This window comes from Phoenix dactylifera, chromosome 17 (assembly GCF_009389715.1).
Source record: "Phoenix dactylifera cultivar Barhee BC4 chromosome 17, palm_55x_up_171113_PBpolish2nd_filt_p, whole genome shotgun sequence".
Lineage (NCBI taxonomy): Eukaryota > Viridiplantae > Streptophyta > Magnoliopsida > Arecales > Arecaceae > Phoenix > Phoenix dactylifera.
Window position 1 is genome coordinate 7,494,272 of NC_052408.1, and position 22,875 is coordinate 7,517,146.

A 22,875-nucleotide genomic window follows, 5' to 3' on the forward strand; every position below is an offset into this window, starting at 1 on the left:
TGTTACCCTGGAGTCACAGGTCAAAGCGGAGATTTGAGAACGAGTCTGGAATAGTCCACTCCAGCAAAAACTGTTAAAGATCCAGTTTGCTACCAGCTCGTGTTCAAGACTGATGTACTGTTCATATAAGAGATATAGACTGCATGATCAGGAATGAAACTACTACTGGCATTAAAAAGCATTAGAGCATACAGATTCCACAAAGCTTCTGCTAATCCACAGGCATGATGACTGTCGGATTAACAGCAAATGATAGCAGCAGTGGCACCATAATTTGAGTTATCATAGACTAAGCAAGAGTAGTAGCACGTTTGTCTAACTTAAAAGAAAAATTCGTCTAGCAAGCCTTCCTGATAAGTTTCATATCTCAACTCATAACCATACAACAAAGATGTCCTAAGCAGAATCCATCATGCTCAGAAAAACCACAGACCCTCTGAAAACCTCTCTCAGAGAGGAGGTTTCACGGTAGAAGGTTTATCATCTCGCTAGAAAGCATTGCTCTAATTATCTTCTTGTTCAAGCATCTGGACAACCACTTCCACACCAGCGATCAGCTCTTTCGGAATGGGACCACAATCAGGAAGATCAAATCTTCTACGCTTCAAGGAACCCAGCTTACCAGGAGGCTGTGGATCCACAAGCTCAAGCATTGCCTCTAGCTCCTCAACCATTGACTTCTTTGCTGCTCGAACCATATAATCCGGTCCCTAACACAGCAGCAATTGACAAAAGAAATCAGATAGAGAAGATATAGTAATGAAGGTTGAACAAAATATAATATGGTTTGAAGGTCAACTTACTCCATGAAAATGCAAAAGTGATTCACCTAAGGGTAAAGAAAATTCCTGAACTATTGAATCCAATTTCTTACATGAATTGGACAACAACGAGTTGCAAAACATAAGAATCTATAGTAAGCTTCCGCCCCAAATGCCAAAGTTTACCATCAAGTTCAATGCATATAGTGGTAATCAGTTGTCAGAATCAGTCAAAAAGCTGGAAAGGATGTTGATACCTTAATACCAACTACAAAAGCTTGAATTTCGAAGCAACCAGAGAGATTTCTAGGTATCTTTTATGGAGATCAGAGTACAATACAAACGTTGCAAGTCCATATATTTGTATTGGTTTTTAAAATTTTCATTTATTAACTGCAGCATACAAATGAGAGGTCTAATCCCCCCAACAGAAAAAAAAAAAGAAAGAAAAAAGCAAAAGCAAAAGAAGAAGGGATGAGAGCCACTACAATTCTTCTCATGGCTCAGCAATGCTGCACTATGACTATCAAATTGAAGTGCTACCAAGTTTTCAGGAGGCAGTAGGGAAAGAACTTGCACAATAGAGAAGAAAATCGATGAATCTCACTTGATGCTTAGCTGCACATTTTTGAGAATATAGTGGTGATTCACCACCACTCAGGTTCAAATCTGAGACCCCTCACTAGGAGAGGATGGTACCAGCCAATTGAACTATCTGTTGGTAATGACTGGCTGCATACTTATCCGATTAAAAAAATTATACAGGCATTTTTTTTGTAACAAAAAGAAAGTATTGCTATATCTGAACCTTAAAGCGCATCCAGAGAACCTTTGTACATGATGGAACTTATGTCAATTCTTTTATATCTACATCCACATACACTGGCAACTCTGTAGAATTTAGGAATATGTAGGGTACAACTTTCATAGCACCAATTTGTAACTTATGCAGGCAATGCATGTGGAACTCTAGACACTTGACACATGTCACATGTGTTAGCAACCTAATAGTATAAATCTCATTCAACATAGTCCATTCACCCATATTTCTAATAGGACTTCAAATTCAACATCATTCCCAACAATAGATGAGGCATGCATACACAGCAAGTAGTGACGTGGGGCATAAATAGCAAAAAAATCTTATATAGGCACACAAGATGTTAAATACAATGCCAGCATATGGGCTAAGCCTGCAACCTATATTACCAACATTGCTAACCAAAAATCATAATTGATAAAAGTTTGCAACTATAACCTCAGCCCAATATCAAAAGCAGCTGTCAATACAGCACCCCTTTGGATACTTTAGCTCAAATAAAGAGAACCATCCAACATGACTTATGAAACAGACATGAACCAAGCATTACAAGGCAGTGAGAAAGAAATACAGGACACAAATGTGTAGAGGAAAAAGAATAGGGTGCAGGAGAGTGTGGAAGGGGTGCTTATCGCAGAGAGCAAGAAAGATGGCACAGAGAGTGGAGAGACTGAGTCAGACAGCTTCAAGTGGGGAGGCAAAAAGAACATTTGGAGAATGTAGAAAAGGAGAAAGGAGTGGGCACAACTCCTTCCACAGTTCGAAAGAAAAGAGAGAGTAATTTTTCCGATCTCTTAAATTGCAAGCAATTTTCTAGCTTCACAATTTACTTACTTGCCATTGTTTCTTTAAATTATTTACCTGATTTTCGAAATCATAAGTAATCAAATCGAGGGACAGGTCTGCATCAGGGGTCCTAGATACATGATCACTCAAGATATAATCTCACCATCCTACGTGGAAACAGTTAACATGACACAACATATAGCTAACCGAACAGAACCAATTGATTTATGTATTGGATTACAAATCAAGAGAGATCTCGGATATCGTATGAAATCAGCAAATAACTCTCCAAATGGAAGCTATCCTAAGATATTGTATCCATGTCTGTTCGAAACGCGAATCATAGTATTCATTCCTATGGTAATGAGAATGAAAAACAAAAGACACTTTTTCTAGAAATATGGATGACTGGAAGTTTAACTCCTAAGAAAGCACTTTATGAAGCTTCTCGTAATTTGATTGATTTATTTACTTGATTGATTTATTTATCCCCCCTCCCCCAACACCATTTTTACTCACTTTTCAATGCTTCATTCCTGATTGTATTACCATTTGTGAACAATGGGCCTACCTGGAATCCACTTTCCTAACATCCGTAGGAACACCCAAAACAGTTTGCAGGTTTACAAATCCTCTTTGTTGCTTAAGAAACTTGACATGTTTTTGCCATCTTTTCTGTAACAGATCAGTGAGATGATCAATTGACCTAAACCATAGACTTCTCAGTTCCATAGGTCCATCGATGCCATAGCAAACCATCCCAAGTTAATCTTGTATCAGCAACAGTGTAATTCACCATTTTGGGTGCCTGCATTAAAAGAACTGCTCTCATAGACCTATGCAAACATGAAATGCTAGGCTCAATTGGGGTTTGCTTTGTACAAAAAAAAGAGGAGATGGTGAAGTGTTTTCTTCTAATCATCATTTCATCAAAGACACTAATTTTTTTTTATGGAAATAACAACTTAGGTTCAATGATCCTTAGCTCATAAATCAACAAAAGCTCAGATTTTGTTAATTTTGAGAAGCTATTGCATGTAAATATTATCTCTCTGATACAACATTGTTTTCAGGGGAGGAGAAAAATTTGGCATGTAAAGAAAGATGCATGATAGATATTATGTGGCAACATCAGCACATAATGAAGTAGCATTTCATATTTGAAGCCATTAGATTAGCAATGATAAGTAAATAAGATTGTAATAAAACTTTGGATGGGGTTCAGAGATTACCTCAATGGCATCAACAGTGAGGAGAAGAACAATAATTTTCTCAGAGAACCTCTGGCGTTCTTCCTCATCATTTGCTATGCGACGACGATAAGAGAAATTATAGAATAAGGTCCTGATTTCCTTAAGTTTGCCTTTGGCCACTGCCAGATCGCGAAGGCAACGAAGCACTTGAGAACGCCGAACCAGATGGGCCCTGAAAGTCACCTGAATTATCAAGGCAGCATCTTGTGGCGATAATTCCTTCTTCTTACCCTTGTAACTGCTCTTGGCAAAAGCCTTCCAACAGCCAAAAAGTAACAATCTTATCAGATATCAGTTGCCAATAATAATATATATAGCATGCACACTCACAAAATAAGCATCCAATTTTAAATTATTTATGTTATATTTTATACAAATTGGTACATAGGAACCTAAATTATAGAAGGCATTTCAGTCCAGTTTACCAAATTCTTGGTGTCAGCCATCTATTAAAATTCCTCCTTGACATTTTCATGATAATTTGATTCAAGTTACCAAGAGATAAGCAGAATTTGCACTTGGAGATCGAGCCACTCCCCAACCACACCATAATATCAAATGGAGGGCCACAGGATTGGGCCGATTGGCAGGAGGGAGGGGGTTGCATATAGAATAGATTTCTGCCTATTCTTATACCCTTTCATGGACGGCGAAATGGATTTTGCAAATTGCTTACATTTCAAAAAAGGTATTGTCAATAAACCTATTGGTACTGGAACTATTTCTATTTTTGGAATGGGATGTTTAGGAAATCCCCATGAATAGATCAAAAAATATTCCATTACATTTCCACTACAACAAATATCAATTGACTCGGTGTTTGGATTATTGGAGTTATCATATGATCAGTTTAGGGTTTACCCTTTTAACGATAGGAATTCTTTGTGATGCAATATAGTATTTTGCAATAGATACCTAAATGCCAAGTATGACTCATAATTATTAATCCTCCATAAAATACAATGATTCATTTGGCACATCAGACACTAATCTAACTTTAACATCTAATTAGATTGGATAATCATTCAAATTAAGAACAAAAGCTCGTTGCTTTTTGTTTCACCTTTTTGTTTCACCAAAGATTGAGTATGGAATCAGCTGATGTAGCAGAATACATCCTCTTTTCTTATAATCATAAGAAAACAATTAGGGTGTCTTGAAGCCTGATCCATTCATTCTTTCACAACCAATTTCCTAAATATATTATGATACAATGTTTTCAACCATGTAAGACCTGAACAAAGCTTGCTAGTACAAAAAAATTGAGACAACTACAACCATTAAATTTTTTACAAGCATCTGACTGATTGGAAATGGTTGTAGAACACATATTAGAACAATAACAAGCCTTAACCTTTCACCTTGGGTGCAGAGGTAACCCCCCTCTCCCTCCACACCCCCCCCCCCACCCACAAAAAAAAAAAAAAAGAAAAAACAGGTGTTATGCCTCAATTAACAAGGCCACTTGCAAATTTCAAGTAGATATATACAACATGACCAACCATAATAAAGATCAAAGACAAGGAAAATAAATTACCATGCTTGCTTGCTATATCTTATAAAATTGGAATAGTTTAAAAGGACTTTCAGTAACAGTTACCAAGCAATCCACTTTCCATGAGAAAAATGCTCAAGGTCACCTTTCCATTCACCACCCCGGTCAAGTATTGATATGGCACTTCTAGCCAAACCGCACCTGGGCTCCACCTACCACCACCAAACCCCAGCTTATTTCACTAATCTCCCAATGCCACATAGGACAGTGAGCTGAAAGGAGAATGGAGTGCTAACTGGTAGAAATACTTTTCCCAATATACATTTAATCTGCATTCCACATTGCAACATTTATCTCCCACACCGTTTCTCAAACCTTTGTTTTGGTTAACGAGCTATATACACACTGTTTCAATTACACTTAAAAACACTCATATAGTATTGAGCTCCTTTCTTAACTTTGAAATAAGAAATAAAAACAGCTTTTGCACATATACCCCTGGAAACTAGAAAGTTCCTTTACAGAAAATAAAGAAGTTTTGCGATAGAAACAACTATACCTGATTAGAAAAATGGTTAACTAGCTACACAATATATTCTAAGTTAACCTTAAAAATATGTACATTATACTAAAGTCCTTCGTAAATTCTAGTAAGAAAAAAAAAAGATTTTCGCACATATATACCCCCATAAAATTTTTTTTTACTGGAACAAAATGAGAACTTTTATGACAGAAGCTAAACATTTAAATTTAAAAAGTTAATGTTTTGGTTGATGGGCTTAACAAAGTTCTAATTAACCTTTAAAAAATTCAAATTCTACTAAACTACTTCCTAAATTTCAAAATAAGCTACAAAAAACTGACTTTTGTGCACGTATACCCCTGGTAACTTCTAAACATGGGAATTTTTATGATGAAAACGACCGAACCAATTAAAAAGTGTTTAACTTAATGCATCGTTCGGACATCACAAACCTTCCTGATGGCGATGGCGCCCGGATTCTTGTCCTCGATCTCCACCACCCGTGGAGCCGCCGCCTCTTTCTCCTTCTTCTTTCCCTTCTTCTCCCCCTTCTCCTCCGCCGCCGCCGACTTCTCCACCGCCTTGAACGTATACGCGTGCGCCACCGGCGCGTGCTTCCCCTTCCCCTTGATCTCTGCAGTCCACTTCACGTTCCGATCCGCCTCCCCCTTCTTCTCCGCCAACCACATATACTTCCGATCGAACCCGTCCTCCTTCTGTCCCTTGAACTCCGCCTTCCACTTCAAGTTCCTCTCGGCCCCGCCCTTCGCCTCTGCCACCCACTTGTACTTCCGATCAAACCCCTCCTCCTTCGCCCCCTTGATCTCCGCCGTCCATGTGTACTTACGGTCGAGCCTGGAGGAAGAGGAACCCAGGGCCCGCCCGAGCCCGAGTTCGAGGGCGGTGACGCGATCGCAGAGGCTCCGGAGCTGGACCTCCGTCTCCGCCCGCTCCTGGAACCGCCGAAAGTGGATCAGATCGGCGGCGGTGTCGAAGAGATCGAAGGAAGAGATCGCCGGCGAGGGCAGGAGGCATTGGACGGGGAGATCGAGGGGGTCAGGGATAGGGTTTAGGAGATCCGCGGCGAACCCTAGCTGGCGCTCCACCTCCTCATCGGCGATCGCAGCCGCCGCCGCCCCCGCGAAGGAGGAGGAGAAGGGGGGGAAGAAGGGTGGAGTGGGGGACCAGAGATAGCTCTCGCGGTAGAGGAAGGAGCAAGGGGAGTCAAGGAGCTCGAAGCGCCTGAAACCGCTCATCGTTAGGAGGTAAGCGTAACTCAGCGCGACCGAAGCTTGCTAGGGTTTAGGTAGACTTCTTGGAGAGAAGAGGAGAACAGGAAAGGAAATGAGCAAGCAGTGTTTTTGAGGAGGACGGAAAAAAAAAACAAAAAGAAGGAATGATGGCGGGGAGGGGTAGAATGGGTATATGATAAGTTGAGCAAGATCAGGTGTTCCGTTTCAGACAGGAAAAATGTGATACATTGCGGGTCCCACTTCGTTAACCAGTCTAAGCGTTGCATGTTGGTTAATAAGGCTGTTTGGTGCTCGGGAATAGACAGCTGAGCGGCGAAATTGGAGGGAAGATGGTCGCCATCGCGTGAAACGGGGGAAAGCAATGGCGGACAACCGGCAGAGGGTTCGCCGCATTTCTTCGACGTGAGGTCTCCTTGAAAATGGCCTGGGCTTTTCCGAAAAATTACGGAAATACTTATTTCTGGAACTAGTAAAATAGAAAAATTAATTTGCGAGATTGGTAGGGTGTTTCCGAGAAAATGCCATGGAACCGAAATGGACACCCACCCCTCAGATCCAGAGCCGTACGTTTGGCGAGTGGGTTCACTTGCGGGGCTTTCTTTCGGTGTGGTTTAGGTATTCCGGACAAAGAAAACAGGGGGAGAGGCGCCGATTGGGTTAAAAGGTGGCTGGCAGAATTCGAGGAGGATGAGTGAAGTCCAGCTCATCTGTTTGACGTTATCTGTTCCTCTCTCTGACGTTACCTGTTGCACCCATATGATTTTACTGTGTGGACGCAGATTTCCACGTCTGCTTCCCGGTCGCCCATGTCCGTCCATCTCGGCTTCTCATGCTTTGTGGGGAGGAGGACGTTGCATGAGCTGCAAAATGTGATATTAAAATGAAGAGGTCACTGCCATTACTACTTTTTCGGTTGTCTTAAAAGGTTGCATGTGAATGGATTAGCTTCACCCGCTCTATTTTAATTTTATATTTTCATAGCCATACATACATACATACATACATACATACATACATGCGCGCGTGTGTGTAAACACAAAAATAGTGATTAGCTATCATATTATTGTTGATATGAATGAAATTAGTGGACTAACCTATGAGTCGAATTTTCTATAATTCGAGTCTGGGTATTGATTTGTGCCGATTGAAAAGTTTGATTGTTGTTATTTTGAGCTCTCGACCCATTTTGGAAGCATAATGCTACCTTTCAACCATGGTATTGTCTCTATACCTTGCTATAGTATTGCTATCAAAATTAATCCACTCTACTTGGCAGATTGTCTAGAAAAAGCAAAACAAATACATATATAACGTGTTTGAAGGGTTGAGGAGACTACCTATGCAATGTCTAGACAGAAATTTCCATGTATATGTTTGTCCTAATAATGTAACATTATCTTGTGAGTGGAATTATATGAGGGTTTTAATTGTTTAGTTTCAAAAGGCATGAAGCTCTTATGAGCTAGATTGTCTAAATTAATCTAATTAGCATTAAAAACAAATTGAAGGCAATGTCAAATGAATTAATTAAGACATTTGTTCATCCATTTTTGTTGATAATATTTTAACATATCATCCAAAACCTGAATATCTATAATCAAAACAACCAAACAACCCCATCTTGTTAAGCTAAAATTCAAGTGGTCCTTTAGCGCTTCATCTGTTCGCATATCTACAAAATAGTATTTTCTTTCATAAAAATTATTTTTTATCGCATCTCTTGACTGGTCACATGACACAATCGCGTATTCTCTATAACAAAATCTATAAAAATATGTGAGGCCTACAAACTTAACCTCAATATTACTGGGCAATGTGATTCTTATTTCAAAATAAAATAAAATAATTTTATCATTAACAAGTAACAAAAATTATCCAATTATAAATTTTGGTTATTTAACTAGTATTAATGATGCTCTAACTATTTCTTCTCTTACTAATAAGCTACAATCATAGCTAAGTACTAAGCATCTAACGACTCTATAAAAAAATTAATAGAGTGGTATATACTAATAGCTCAGTAAGCTTTCCCCACATACACCAATATAGATTATTTTAAAAAATAGAAACTAGCAGATAACTAATACTTAAATAAATATAATTATCATGAAATCGTATATCAACTATCCAACATTTTGGTAAATTATTGCTCAAAAAAACCAACAAGCATATATACACCATATATCATCAAAATAATCATTCTACTTAAAGTGATATATCTTATTCTATTCAACAGCAGTTTCAAATAATTTATCAGTCATTTTATAATTGGCATGATTCGGATCAACTACAAATAATTACACCAATACACCACTAATACTATATTCTAGAGAGAGAAAAGAGAGCACTAATACCTGCTGTGATAAACTTTGATCTGACTTCTTTTGTTTTGAGAAATTTGATAACTTTTGGTAAATTAATTACAAGAAACAAGCCCCTTTGCCTTCTTTTCTGTGGTGTGTGTCTATCTCTAAGAAGTTATGCAACCAACAAACCTGCATCATGAATGGCATGAGAAGAAAGCACATGGATGGATATCACTGTCTGCATCAATATATCAGAAAATTTTTTAGGTTGCGATATATTGGGATCACAATACATAGCAGACAGTCAGACGAAGATGTGAGTTAAAATTTTAAAACTCTCTCTCCCAATTGTAACTATCCTGTACTAACTATTTCTTAAGTTTACATCTTATTACAGTTTTTCTTCTGTTGGATATTGGATTTTCTTCCGATCCATGTGTTTGGCATCAAAGAGAATATTACAGTTGCAGTTCCTCTGCATTCTTGTGTGTATGTGTGTCAAAGATGTTATGCAGCTAACTAAGGCTGCAAGTGAGCCAAGCTAAAGGCTCGAGTTTGACTCGATTCAAAATACGCGGACTCGAAACTCGACTCAAGATCGATTGACCTTTAAAATCTAAACCTGAACTCGACTCGATAAAAAAATAGTAATAATCGAGATCAACTCGACTCGACTCAAATATTATCCGAGCCATACTCGAGCTCGAATTCGAGTTTTGGTCATAATAAAAATATATTTAAAACAAAATATAACATAATATTATTTTTTAAAAATATTAATTTAATAATATATGATAAATAAAATATAATATTACTAAAAATATATATATTTGATTAAGCTCGTGAGCTTTCAAGCCGAGTATTTTGCTACTAAAGGTCGACTCGAAAAACTATTCGAGCTGCTTGAGCTTGAGTAGCTCGCAAGTTGTTCGGCTCATTTACACTCCTACAACCAACAAATCTGTATTATGAATGGCATGCCAAGAAAGCCCATGAATGGATATCAATATCTATAAAGTTTAGATCTTATTAGAGTTTTATTTCTGATGCATATTGGATTTTCTTCTTATCCATGTGTTTGACATCAAGGATAAGATTGCAGTTGCAATATACTGCGATATAAATAGTTCCCAATACGTCAAGTTCATATAAAAAGTATTGTCCCTTTGCGCATGAGTAAGATATGATAAATTTTGGTGATACCTCGCTGCTCAGAAATAATGGCTATAATGAGTAAGTTATAACAGCCCCCATCAAGACTGTTATGAACTATTATAATGACTATAATGGATGCTATTGATCTAGAAGGCAGATTTTTAAAAAAGTTTATTAAAATAATGACCAAAATAATGGTTACTATAACATTGTTAGCAATAATAGAAGAATAATGGTGTTACATTCTCCATTTTTTATTAGATAAAATAATGTAGTTTTTAAGAGCATACAATCACTTTTGCAAAGAATTGTGAGGAAAAAAAAAAGAAATTTGAAAGCAATTCTATTTTATTGAAAAGAAATACTAGTGAAAACAAGGACCATTATCTATGTTATAGTGGGCCATTATATTTTACCATGTTATTTATCTCAAAAACGTAACAAAGGATGGCTAAGAACGTTATAGCGGCCGTTGCAATGGTTACAATGCCGTTATTTAAAACCATACTTAAAATAAATAGAATAGGGTATTTAATCCACGCCTATGCAAGGAAACTTGTCCATGCATATTGTTGTTAAAAAAAATCATTATAAACATATGATTATGCTATTTGAAGCTCAAACTATTGTACTTCATCACATAGATTCCTCATTTAATTATAACCTAATTGTTTTTTTCTTAATCCGTCACATTTATTGTTGAGGCAAATGAGAGCTTCTCGATGCTTTTCAATTAACTCTATACTACTTTTGTAGGGTTTCTAATGATAGCAGCACTTGTATAACATGCTGCACAATGGATTTCTCAATGGTGTGTTGTTTGCATTAGTAATTGAACATTTAGTTGAGGTTCGATTTCTAATAGCTCGCTTTATATCACCTTGTTCTATTGCATAAAAAGGTTGTGTTCATCATGAAGACCGTCATTCAACGGCAGTGTATGCTTCTAGTTGTATGACTTATATTTGTGTCCATATATTTTGATGTACCCATAAGGACTTTGGGTGTACTAATGCCACACATGCAGCTTCAACACCTTACATCCCTCAAATAACTTAAATGAATTGGCTGCTTATATGGTGTATATTTATCAACCTAACCTCGGTTTAAACCGAAGTGTCTGACCTCGGTATTATCTAAAGTGTTTTACCTCCCATAAGGACTATGGGTGCACTAATGCTACACCTACAGCTTCTGTAGCTTCAACACCTTCCATCCCTCAAATAACTTAAATGAATTGGCTGCTCATATAGTGTATATTTATCAACCTAACCTCAATATAAGCCAAAGTGTCTAACCTCGGTATTATCTGAAGTGTTTTACCTCGGAACTAAAATATTGTTTTGGTCCAACCGAACAATGGAGAAGAGCTATATGTCTCCTATTGAAGTCCGTTTAAGGGTAACTAATGCCTATTAAGAATGTGGCCACAATCTTGGTGGCGGTTACGCCAGCTTAGCCATTATTACACAATTAAAATAGTTGTCACCATGTGTGCGATGTGGGAGTATTACCTAGCAGATATTGCACGTCCCGCTAGTCTCCGTAATGGATACTGACCCCATCTTATATAAAAAAAGGACCGAAGGACCTTCAGGTAAGTCGTTCTCCACTCTACTCTCTATAACTTTGCCTCTCTCTCTTCCACTATTTTTTTAGAATCCGATTGACTTGAGCGTCGAAGGGTTCCTTGTCAGACAAACTCCGACAAAAGAACTTCTGATTTCAGATTGGTCCGAAATCACCGAAGTTTAATAGAGTCATCACAAGTGCTTTATTCATCAGCCCGACTCTCTAGCTCGAAGTGCAACCGACCTCACCTTTTCACCTCGGTCACCTATCAACCTCAATACTTCGGCTTAGATTCTAGTGGCAACAGCTGCTATATCCTACAATTGCTTTCTAATGACCAAGTTTTGAAGGAATTGCATATCAAGAACTTGCATTATATATGTTATGAAGGACTTGAGTTGCATCTTTCGTGCAAAAGAAGAATTCACTTTCCTTTACACGAATCCACCATTGGATCATCGGCTTCTCGCTTGGAGATCTGTGCAGGAAGATGAATGACCAAATTCGGAGCACTTTGAGATATGTGCGGTGGGTAATACAATGGAAGATTCATGCGAAGGAAGACAAATATTTTATTTTAAACTAATACGATTTAGGATGAATTTTAATATGCCCAAAAGAGGTGATATTATTGATAGTCATTCTGTAATATAAGGTGTATGATTGTACAATAAAATCTCAAAAAGAACGTGAACTCATGAAGTTGAATATTTCTATTTCGAATAAAAAATTTCAAATTTATATTTTTCTCTCCTTATCTTCGAAACTTCCTATTTTTGAACTTTCCCTTTCTTAATAACCAAAAACATCCTAAAAAATTTGAAGTCTTTTAAAATTCAAAAATTCACAAAAATATAAAATCATAATTTTTAAATTTAAAAATATTCCAGTGTAATCTTATATAGGGAAGGGTCAGAAGATAAACATCAAACTGCCAGTTGAGATGGGTTAAAATTATGAGGTCACGTACCAAGTGTTTGGACTTAGATTATCGATGTGATGTGAATCTAGGTTACAGTTTGATAATAAATTGGAACTCCGGAATGTATGCTTTTGAAAATCATGTTGCTCAAAAATTGTTTCTAAAGATGAAATATAGTACTATGCGGTATGGAATCCTACTTCAAAATAGTTCTTTAAAGCATTTTCTTCTAGCTCTAGCCTACAAAGGTTACACTTGGGTGATAGGCAACACGATGGATTTCAGGATGGTCTCATTCATCACACAGGCAACTCGTCAACTGGCTCTAGCTTCCGTTAACTAGAAGATTAAGAGGAGAAGGCAATCAAAAAAAAAAGAGAGAGAGAGGGAGGTTTGAAGTCATAAGATAGTTAAAAGGAGGATGTTTAGGAGACATTTCCAATGGCTCTCCTTGTTATTTTCATTAGTGTATCTATATGCCTGAAAGAAAGCAGAATGAAGAAAAGAAATCAGAAATGTTTAAATAATATATCTTAAGTCGACTCAATATAATTGATGCTGCCCTTTATGATTTCAATTATGAGAAACCATATATACAAGCAAAAGAGAAGGACTAGTATCAGAGGATAAGCCCAAATTTTTTAAAATTTGTTTCAAATTATCGGCACATTATTATAGTTGAGAAATTGTGAAATTCTAAAGGTTTGTATATACTGCTGATTTATTGTCATGCACATAAAAGAGGATGTTGATATTCTTACAATTCTAGAGAGCAAATTTTCTCATGGACAATAAAGATTTATTTGGATAATAATGTGGATGGTTAATCTACTGCCCTTGGAAAAAAAATATCTATGCACATATTTGCAAGCTATTAGTATCTTCTCAATACCTCACATCTGTTGCTGGAAATTGAACCCGGGGGCAATCTTCGGCCGAGTGAGAGGGAGCAGCGGGTCACCACGGCGGGGCGGCGACCAGTCGGCGGGCGGCGTCCTCCGCTTGGGGTGGCCGGAGAGAGGGAGCTGGGGGTCCTCACGGCGAGGCGGCGATCCGTCGGGGAGCGGCGTCCTCCGTTTGGTGTGCCTGCAGACAAACCGGTGGCCGGGTTTTCCGGCGCCGGCCCTCCGACGCTCAAGTCAGGGAGGGGGCAGATAGTGTAAGGAGGAGATGAACAGTGCTTGTAAGGCGCGGAATTTCCCAACCCCCTCCTGAGAAGCCAAGGCTCCCTTTTATAGGTGGGGGTCGGTTTACCTGTGATGTAACAGGGCGAGGCCATAGTACGGCTCGGCATGTGGCTCAGGTCGGCGCACGGTCAGGCGAATCATTATGCTGATGTCGGCGGTGAGGGCGTCGTACGACCCGAACCAGTACGCTACTAGGCGAATCATTGCATTGGTGTCGGAGGTATGGCCGAGATCAGAGACTTATCATGGTTGACCAGACTTTGCTGGGCTAACTTGCCGTGGAGAGCTGAGAGTCCGTAGATGACAGGAGCCATGCGCATTAATTGTGGAGTAAGCCGGAGATCCGCATTAATTGTCGAGTAAGCCGGAGATCCGCATTAATGGTGGAGTAAGCCGGAGATCCACATTAATTGTCGAGTAAGCCGGAGATCCGCATTAATGGTGGAGTAAGCCGGAGATCCACATTAATTGTAGAGTGAACCGGAGGGTTACAGCGGCCATGCGCAATAAATGCTGAAGCAGTGCCAGGGTATGGTCCTCAGTTGGACCTCGGAGGAGTACGGCCGTAGTAGGTGGCTGACAAGGGTAGACCTTGAGCATCAAGATTTTCCTAGGTCGGATGTCTTGAGGTCGGGCGTTCCGAGGTCGGACGCCGACTTCGGCTGTTCAGGGTCGGCGATTGTGCGGCTTCTTGGGGGCATTCGTGTCACTTGGGGGAAAAATCTTATTCCCCCAACACTACCCCCCGACTTCCGAGTTCGAGCGGCTTGCGGGCTCGGACGTGGGAAGAAAAGTCTGTCATTAGAGTTAGGGGGCGAATCTCGTCCGCGCCCTTGTATTTCTCGGAGTGTTTATGGCGAGACCCGCGCCCTTGGGCGTTTCGAGGTTGCTTTATTCAGCGAACTTATGGTGGAGCCCGTATCCTTACGTTTCTCGGAGCGGGTGTAACGGGGGTGGCATCTCTTGGATCGCCAAGATCGCTTCGTGCGGCGGACCCATGATGAGGGTCCTTGGGCTCGACGAGGCGACGCCTCGATCCCGTAATCGAGACTCTCCGCTCATGAATGAGTGTGCCGTTACGGGGTTCAAAACGGACACGCGGCATGACCTAGGATCGGACGCTTCCGATCTCGTATTACTGGATCATGGATCCGGCGAGGTGAAGGCTACGTCGGGGCTCCACGTGCCCCAGGGCCTTATTAAATGAGGGGAGCGGAGGTGCCGTCCGTTCGTTCTTCAAGGCGATTCGATTCTGCGGACCCATAATGAGGCTCCGAGATCTGATGGGACAGGGCTTCGATTTCGTACCCGATTTATTGATCCGGAGTGAATACGGTGCCTCGGTCTCCGAGGTCAACACGTGGCGCAATCCGATCGGGGGATGGGAACCGACCCTGCCGATCTGGACCGCCGAGGGGGTCTATATAAACCCCTCGAGTTTGCCCTAAAGGTTTTATTTGGCTGCCTCTTATTTTCGTTATCTTTCTTCCTCGCTTCCTTCCTCAACCGATCCTCGCCGTCGGTGCCCGGAGCGATTTCCGGCAATGTCTAGTAGGTTCCTACCCTGCAACTGCTAGGGTTCCCCTTCCTTTTTTCCTCCCAGTTTTCATCCTCTGCTTTTAATTTTATTTCGCTCTCCTGTGAAATGGGTCTTGGTCCGGAGGAGGTAGGGTCCAGCCTGTCAGGGGAGGAGTTGGAGTTAATCCGCTTCCGGTTTTTCTTCCAGCCCGGGTTTCGTCTCGAAACTGCGGGGCCGGAAGACAGGGTGACGCGGCCGCCCCCAGGTCGGATCGCGATTCACTGCGAGACCCTCTGGGCCGGCCTGCGGTTCCCTGTCCACAGGTTTGTGAACGACTTGCTGGTCAAGTACCAACTTGTCCCAGCACAGCTCGCTCCGAACTCGTGGAGAACCATCATCGGGTTCCTGTCTCTGTGCCTTGGGCATGGGGTCCCGATTTCAGTGAGTATTTTCCGCCGGTGTTTTCTGTTGAAGAAGAATCCGGCGGACGCGGAGTGGCTATACTTTGCCTTCCGAGGCGGTATGTCGCTCTTCCGCGAGGCCCCTTCCTCTATACACGAGTGGAAGGGGAAATTTTTCTTTCTGGCGTCTGAGGCGCCGTGGGGGTTTAATCCGAGGTGGGGACACCCTCGGTTGAAGGCCCTTAACAAGCTCTCCGAGCCCTCGGGGAGGGAGCAGAGGACCCTAGATTCTCTCCGAGCCCTCGGGAAGGGCTACGACCTGACCGAGCTCCTACGGGAGGACGCCCTGGCGAGCGTGGGTCTGAGCTCGGCGCGCCCCGAGGGTAAGGGTAGTTACATTACTTTTTTTTTGTCCTTTGTTTTTACTGCTAATGGTCTAACACTTGATGATATTTTTGATTTCAGATATTTCCCCATATGCCGACCAGCAATACGTCGCTTTTTTCTCGCCTGAGGAGGCGGGAGGCCGAGGCCGGGGGAGCTATGCCCCAGCCTCGGAAGAAGGCGAGGCTGGCCGGCGCTTCTACGTCGGCCGAGACGAGCGGCCCCGAGGCGGGGGCCTCCTCAGCCGACCCGAGGCGGGCGCGGGTCGTCGACGACGCGGGCCCGTCGGCCCCTCCTTGCCCTGCCCCCGTTTCCCAGCGGGAGGGCCCGGCTTCGGGTTCCTCACAGCGCCCGGGGCCCGAGCCGACCAGGGGCCCTGAGGCAAGCGGCCCCAGGGTCCCGAGGCCGGACGCGCCGAGCTCCTCAAGGTACTTCGAAGAGGAGTCGGATGAGCCGGACTCCCCTATCCCTGTGGGGAGTTCGGCTATTCATGATGCTGAGGTCGCACGCGTCGTGTTTCGGCGTACGATGCTTCCGGCGGACCGGGCCGAGTTCCGGAACATTCCGTTGGAGGACATTGTTGACAGTGTCTACTGCAACACTGCCCGGGTAAGTCCTTTTCTTGATTTCCTTAAAGTTATTAGCGAGTCCAGATGTTTTTAACTCACGATCATTTTGTCTCTTTCTTTACAGCATATTCACGAGCTCGATTCCCTGGTGTTCATCGCCCGGGGATGTCAGGAAGAGACCCGGCGGGTCAGCCGGCAATTGGAGCCGGCTAAGAAAAGGATCGCTGAGCTGGAGGCGGCGTTGGCCGAGGCCGAGGCTCGGAGGGCGGCCACCGAGGCCGAGCGCCTCGCTATGGCGGAGGGGCTCAAGGAGGAGAAGGCTGCTCATGCCCTAACCAGGTCGGCCTTGCGCGCCTCGGAGGCGCGCTTGGGGGAGGTCCAATCCGAGGTTGCGGGCCTCAAGTATGAGGACGGGGTTTCCCGCCTCCGAATCGAGCAGCTCGAGGCCCGAGAGAGGAGGGCACTCGAGCGAGCTGATCATGCCGTGGAGCTCTTCAAGGGGTCGCAGGAGTTCCGCGACATGTTAGAGGAGGAGACGGTCGACGGGTTTCTCCGGAGTTTCGAGAACTTCCGGCTGCAGGTGATCCGGTACTGCCCCCAGTACGACTTTTCGACGGTCCGTTCGAGGATGGACTTGGGCTACGGGTCCGACACGGAAGACCTTCCTGCCATTTTGACATCCGAGGCAGGATTGTACGAACAAGACCCCGCCGAGCCTTCGACGAGGGCGGCCGAGACGGACGGCGTCCCGGAGGCGGCACCGGCGACCGAGACGGACGACGTCCCGGAGGCGGCACCCGAGGCCCCTGCCCCCGATCCCGAGCCTGTGCCGGCTGAAGATCCCAAGGTCATCACAGTGCCAGACGATCCCCCGGATGTAGCTGCCGCCGCTTAAGGCTTGGCGCATTTTTTCATGTCAGCGGACGAGATTGTGGAGGCACAGGTGGAGAAGATGGATCCTTCCCTGATAGAGATGCTAAAGAAGCGTGGGCAAGACAAGTCAGAGAGAAAGAAAGGTGCTGACTTGAAACGGGAAGGGGGATGGCATGATCTGAGAAGTGCTAAGCCAGTTGGAGAAGACCCCGAGCCTGTGCCGGCTGAAGGTCCCGAGGCCATCACCGTGGACGACCCCGCGGATATTGCTGCCGCCGCTTAAGACTTGGCGTATTTTTTCTTTTTCATTGTATCCGAGGTCGGCTCTTGAATGGCCGACCTCCAATTTTGTAATTGGCCTTCCGGCCCTTTGTCAATGAAAAATACTTTTGTCATTTTGTGCTCGTCTTTCCCTTCCTTGTCGTGAATGAGGCTAGAGTTTTAGCTAACCGCCTCGACGACCTCTAACTCTGTATTTTAGTTCTCGGGCTACTTAACGAAGTTGCCCTTTTCCTGAGTTATATCTTAGCCTTCTCGGATCTTAGTCATTCCGAGCAAAGGGAGCTCCGAGCTTAGGTTTCCAGAAAATTTTCTAAGTCCTATAACTCGGATCTTAGAATCGCGAAAGTCGTCACGTTCGGCCTTTAGGAAAATTCCAAGGCATTGAGGTCGGGCCTTAGCCCTTCGAGTAGGACCAGGCTAGGTCTGTTCGTGCCGCTATTCGGGGGAGTCTAGTCGGGTTTCCAAACTTGACTTCCGGGTCCTTTGTAGGGAGCGCGGGCTAATAGTCGAATTATCGCCGAAGGTTTTCATAGTTATTGTTCTCGGACTCTGCCGAGATTTCAGTGAGTAAGGCTGGAATCTCTGAAGATCGCCTTAGTATCTGTGTTCGGCTGGTGCACTTGCGGCCGGGACCGCTTTCTCAGCTAGACATCGGAGTCTATGTATGGGGGCCGAGTTGGGCCCTAACTTACGAAGACTTTGTTCAAGTTGAGACTTGACGAGTGGAGACTTGTCGAACGGAGCATGCATAATGTAGTTAGGAGATCGGTCTTAAGCCGACCCATTGGAGTAGCCCGACTTTGGGGCGAGATAGGACTCCAACGTTAGATGATTAGCGGTATGTAGATAAAATTTGACAAGGAGGGCATCGAATTAGATGTACCTCTTGCATTCTCGGAGTTGTGTTTCACATGGCGGAGTAGGTTGCTTCCCTTCCTCGTCGTCCTCCGGAGTCATTTTTGACTTGTAAGGGGGCTCGGGCTTCTCACGGACCCGACGACACCCACCGAAGTTGAGAGGATCTGGGGAGGCTTTATTGATCTACAGTTCTTTTCGAGGTCGAGGGAGCTTGAGTCCCTCTGGTCGGACCCCGGGGCGCCCCAACCTTAGTTGAGGAGTCTTGTGTCAGGTCGGCGGGCCTGTGGGCGCTCTACCGAAGTAGGGTGCGCGCTAGTTCAATGGCAGAGCTCTGCTTCAGAAAGTATTGTCCGCTTCGGAGATCGGGGATCGTCGACCGCTCCCGGGAGTCCACTTTGTGGCACCCCGGGTGGAACCACCCTTTCCACCCCTCACGGCTTTGTTCCCGAGGTCGAGGGAGTTTGGAACTCAGCGGTCGACCCTCGGGGCATCCCGACCTTAGTCGAGGGATCGTTCGTCAGGTCGGTGGGTCTGGGCACGCTCTACCGACCTGCGACGCTTTCCCGAGGTCGAGGGAGTCTGGTTCTCTACGGTTGACACTTGGGGCATCCCGACCTTAGTCGAGGAATCGTTTGTCAGGGGATCGGGGATCGTCGACCGCTCCCGGGGGTCCACTTTGTGGCGCCCCGGGTGGAACCACCCTTTCCACCCCTCACGGCTTCGTCCCGAGGTCGAGGGAGTTTGAGACTCTACGATCGACCCTCGGGGCATCCCGACCTTAGTCGAGGGATCGTTCGTCAGGTCGGTGGGTCTGGGCACGCTCTACCGACCTGCGACGCTTTCCGAGGTCGAGGGAGTCTGGTTCTCTACGGTTGACACTCGGGGCATCCCGACCTTAGTCGAGGAATCGTTTGTCAGGGGATCGGGGATCGTCGACCGCTCCCAGGGGTCCACTTTGTGGCGCCCCGGGTGGAACCACCCTTTCCACCCCTCACGGCTTCGTCCCGAGGTCGAGGGAGTTTGAGACTCTACGGTCGACCCTCGGGGCATCCCGACCTTAGTCGAGGGATCGTTCGTCAGGTCGGTGGGTCTGGGCACGCTCTGCCAACCTGCGACGCTTCCCGAGGTCGAGGGAGTCTGGTTCTCTACGGTCGACACTCGGGGCATCCCGACCTTAGTCGAGGAATCGTTTGTCAGGGGATCGGGGATCGTCGACCGCTCCCGGGGGTCCACTTTGTGGCGCCCCGGGTGGAACCACCCTTTCCACCCCTCACGGCTTCGTCCCGAGGTCGAGGGAGTTTGGGACTCTACGGTCGACCCTCGGGGCATCCCGACCTTAGTCGAGGGAATCTTGCGCCGGTCGACGTTTCGTCGTCCTGCGATACTTCTCGAGGTCGAGGGAGTTTGGGACTCTACGGTCGAGCCTCGGGGCATTCCGATTTTGGCCGGAGAATCTGAGGATCACAGACGACCCAACATTAGAAGAGAATTACAGTCATCAAAATGAGAGAATTATTTGCAAAAAGGAAGCTGAATCCATTGTCCTAATTGTCTTGAACCCCTAGGAGTTTCATTGGTGGTACATTCGTAGATTCTCGGAGTTCCAGCTTCGCGGGATCAGAGTCCCCTCCAGGGACTTCAATTTGTACGCCCCTGGTCGTTGTACCCGGGCGATTCTATACGGCCCTTCCCAATTCGGGGCGAGCTTTCCTTGCTCGGTCGGTTGAGAAGCCTCGGCTCTCCTGAGGACGAGGTCCCCTACTTTGAAGAGCTTGGGCTTGACTCTGGAGTTGTAGTATTGGGCCGTTCGCTGTTGGTATCTTGCCATGCGGACCCAGGCGACCTCTCGTGTCTCTTCGACGAGGTCCAAGTTGCTCCTGAGCTGGGAGGAATTGGTGTCGGGGTCATAATGCTCCACCCTTAGAGAAGGCAGGCCGATCTCCAACGGGATGACGGCCTCAGTGCCGTATGCTAGGTTGAAGGGGGTCTCTCCCGTGGGCAGTCGGAACGTGGTCCGGTATGCCCAAAGGACATTGTACAAGTCCTCGACCCACTGTCCTTTGGACCGATCAAGCCTAGCCTTGAGTCCCTGCAAAATAGTGCGGTTAGTTACCTCAGTTTCCTCGTTTGTCTGGGGGTGAGCAACCGAGGTGAAGCGGTGATCAATGCCGAGCTCGGAGCAAAATTTCCTGAAATGAACATTGTCAAATTGTCGACCATTGTCGGATATAAGGATACGGGGTAGTCCGAATCTGCAGATTATGGACTTCCACACGAAGTCCCGCATCTTTTGCTCGGTGATCCGGGCGACAGGTTCGGCCTCGACCCATTTGGTGAAGTAGTCGATGGAGACAACCAGGAACTTTCTTTGTCCGGAGGCTTGGGGAAAGGGCCCCAGGATGTCGATCCCCCATTGGGCAAATGGCCAGGGGGCGATGATAGAAGTCAGCAGGGCCGAAGGTCGGCGCTGGATATTGGCGTTTCGCTGGCACCGATCGCATTTCCGGACGAAATCCGTCGCATCCTTCTGGAGTGTGGGCCAGTAATATCCTTGCCGCAGGATCTTGTGGGCCAGTGCCCGACTCCCCATGTGATTTCCACAGATCCCTTCATGGACCTCTCGGAGGGCATAGTCCGCCTCGGAGGGGCGGAGGCATCTGAGAAGGGGAGAAGTGAATGATCGACGATAAAGTCTATTCTCGTACAGGACATACCGGGGGGCTTGGCGCTTGATTCGGCGAGCCTCCGTCTCGTCATGAGGTAGGGTCCCGTCTTGGAGGTAGCAAACGAGCCCATCGATCCAGCTTGGCTCGGAGTCGATGCACATGGTGGGCTCGGGTTCCTCCGTGCTGGGGATCTGAAGATACTCGAGCGTTGTTCCCTTGGGAAGCTCGCTCATGCGGGAGGTTGCCAATTTGGACAGCTGGTCTGCCCTGAAGTTTTCCGCCCTGAGAATGTACTGAATATTGAAAGAATTCAGGGCAGACGTAAGTTCCCGCACCTTTTGGAGATACTTTTGCATGGATGGCTCTTTAGCTTCAAAGTCTCCTTGGATCTGGTTCACTACCAGCTGGGAGTCGCTGAAGGCCGTCAGGTCTTCCACTTTCAGTTCTTTCGCCAGCTTGAGCCCGGCGATGAGAGCCTCATACTCGGCCTCATTGTTCGAGGCCGGAAATTCGAGGCGCAAGGCTTGCTCGGCCACTACTCCGTCTGGACTGGTGAGGATGAGTCCGGCTCCGCTACCCCCCGAGGTTGAAGATCCGTCCGAGTGCAGGACCTATGGCTGCCTCGGGGCTTCCTCCGCGGATACGGGTGGCAACTCGGGGTCGTCCGGCAGAGTACACTCCACGATGAAGTCGGCGAGTATTTGGGCCTTGATAGCCGGCCTGGGCCGATACTCGAGGTCAAATTCCCCGAGCTCAACCGCCCATTTGGCGATCCTCCCCGCACGATCCGACCTTTGCAATATTTGCTTCATAGGCTGGTCGGTCAATATAGCTATTGTGTGGGCTTGGAAGTAAGGCCTGAGTCTCCGAGCCGAGATGATGAGAGCGAAGATGGTCTTCTCAAGTTTAGAATATCGGGTCTCAGCATCCCTGAGAACCCAGCTGGTGTAATAGACCGGCTTTTGGAGCTTGTCCTCTTCCCGGACGAGGACTGAGCTCACTGCAGCTGGGAAGACGGACAAGTATAAATAAAGGACCTCGCCCTTCTGGGGCTTGGTGAGCAGCGGGGGAGAGGCCAGAAGGCTCCGGAGCTCTTCAAAGGCTCACTGGCATTCTTCTGACCACCGGAAGTCTTTCGGCCGTTTGAGGCTCTTGAAGAAAGGAAGGCAGCGCTCGGCTGATCGAGAGACGAACCTTCCCAAGGCGGCAACTCGCCCTGCGAGCCGCTGCACCTCCTTAACTGTCTTCGGAGGCGACATCTCTTGCAGTGCCCGGATTTTCTCCGGGTTG

The 22,875-nt window shown here is 45.4% G+C and overlaps 1 protein-coding gene across 1 annotated transcript; it reads right to left on the bottom strand.

Moving 5' to 3' along the window:
- Positions 1-144: 144 nt before the first annotated feature.
- Positions 145-7,002, bottom strand: LOC120104193 (BAG family molecular chaperone regulator 7-like). Its single transcript, XM_039114827.1, has 3 exons — positions 6,091-7,002; positions 3,600-3,875; positions 145-710 (listed from the first exon to the last, which is right to left on the bottom strand). The coding sequence occupies exons 1-3, from the start codon at positions 6,892-6,894 to the stop codon at positions 504-506; spliced, it is 1,287 nt and encodes a 428-aa protein (XP_038970755.1). The 5' UTR covers positions 6,895-7,002; the 3' UTR covers positions 145-503.
- Positions 7,003-22,875: the final 15,873 nt, after the last annotated feature.

Bases quoted from the DNA above. Each gene is read 5' to 3' on its own strand.
- LOC120104193 (XM_039114827.1), bottom strand. From the start codon at position 6,894: ATGAGCGGTTTCAGGCGCTTCGAGCTCCTTGACTCCCCTTGCTCCTTC. The intron at 3,876-6,090 runs GTTTGTGATGTC...GGCTGTTGGAAG, and splicing joins GCGCCATCGCCATCAGGAAG to GCTTTTGCCAAGAGCAGTTA. The intron at 711-3,599 runs GTAATCTCTGAA...CTGCTGTGTTAG, and splicing joins TCACTGTTGATGCCATTGAG to GGACCGGATTATATGGTTCG.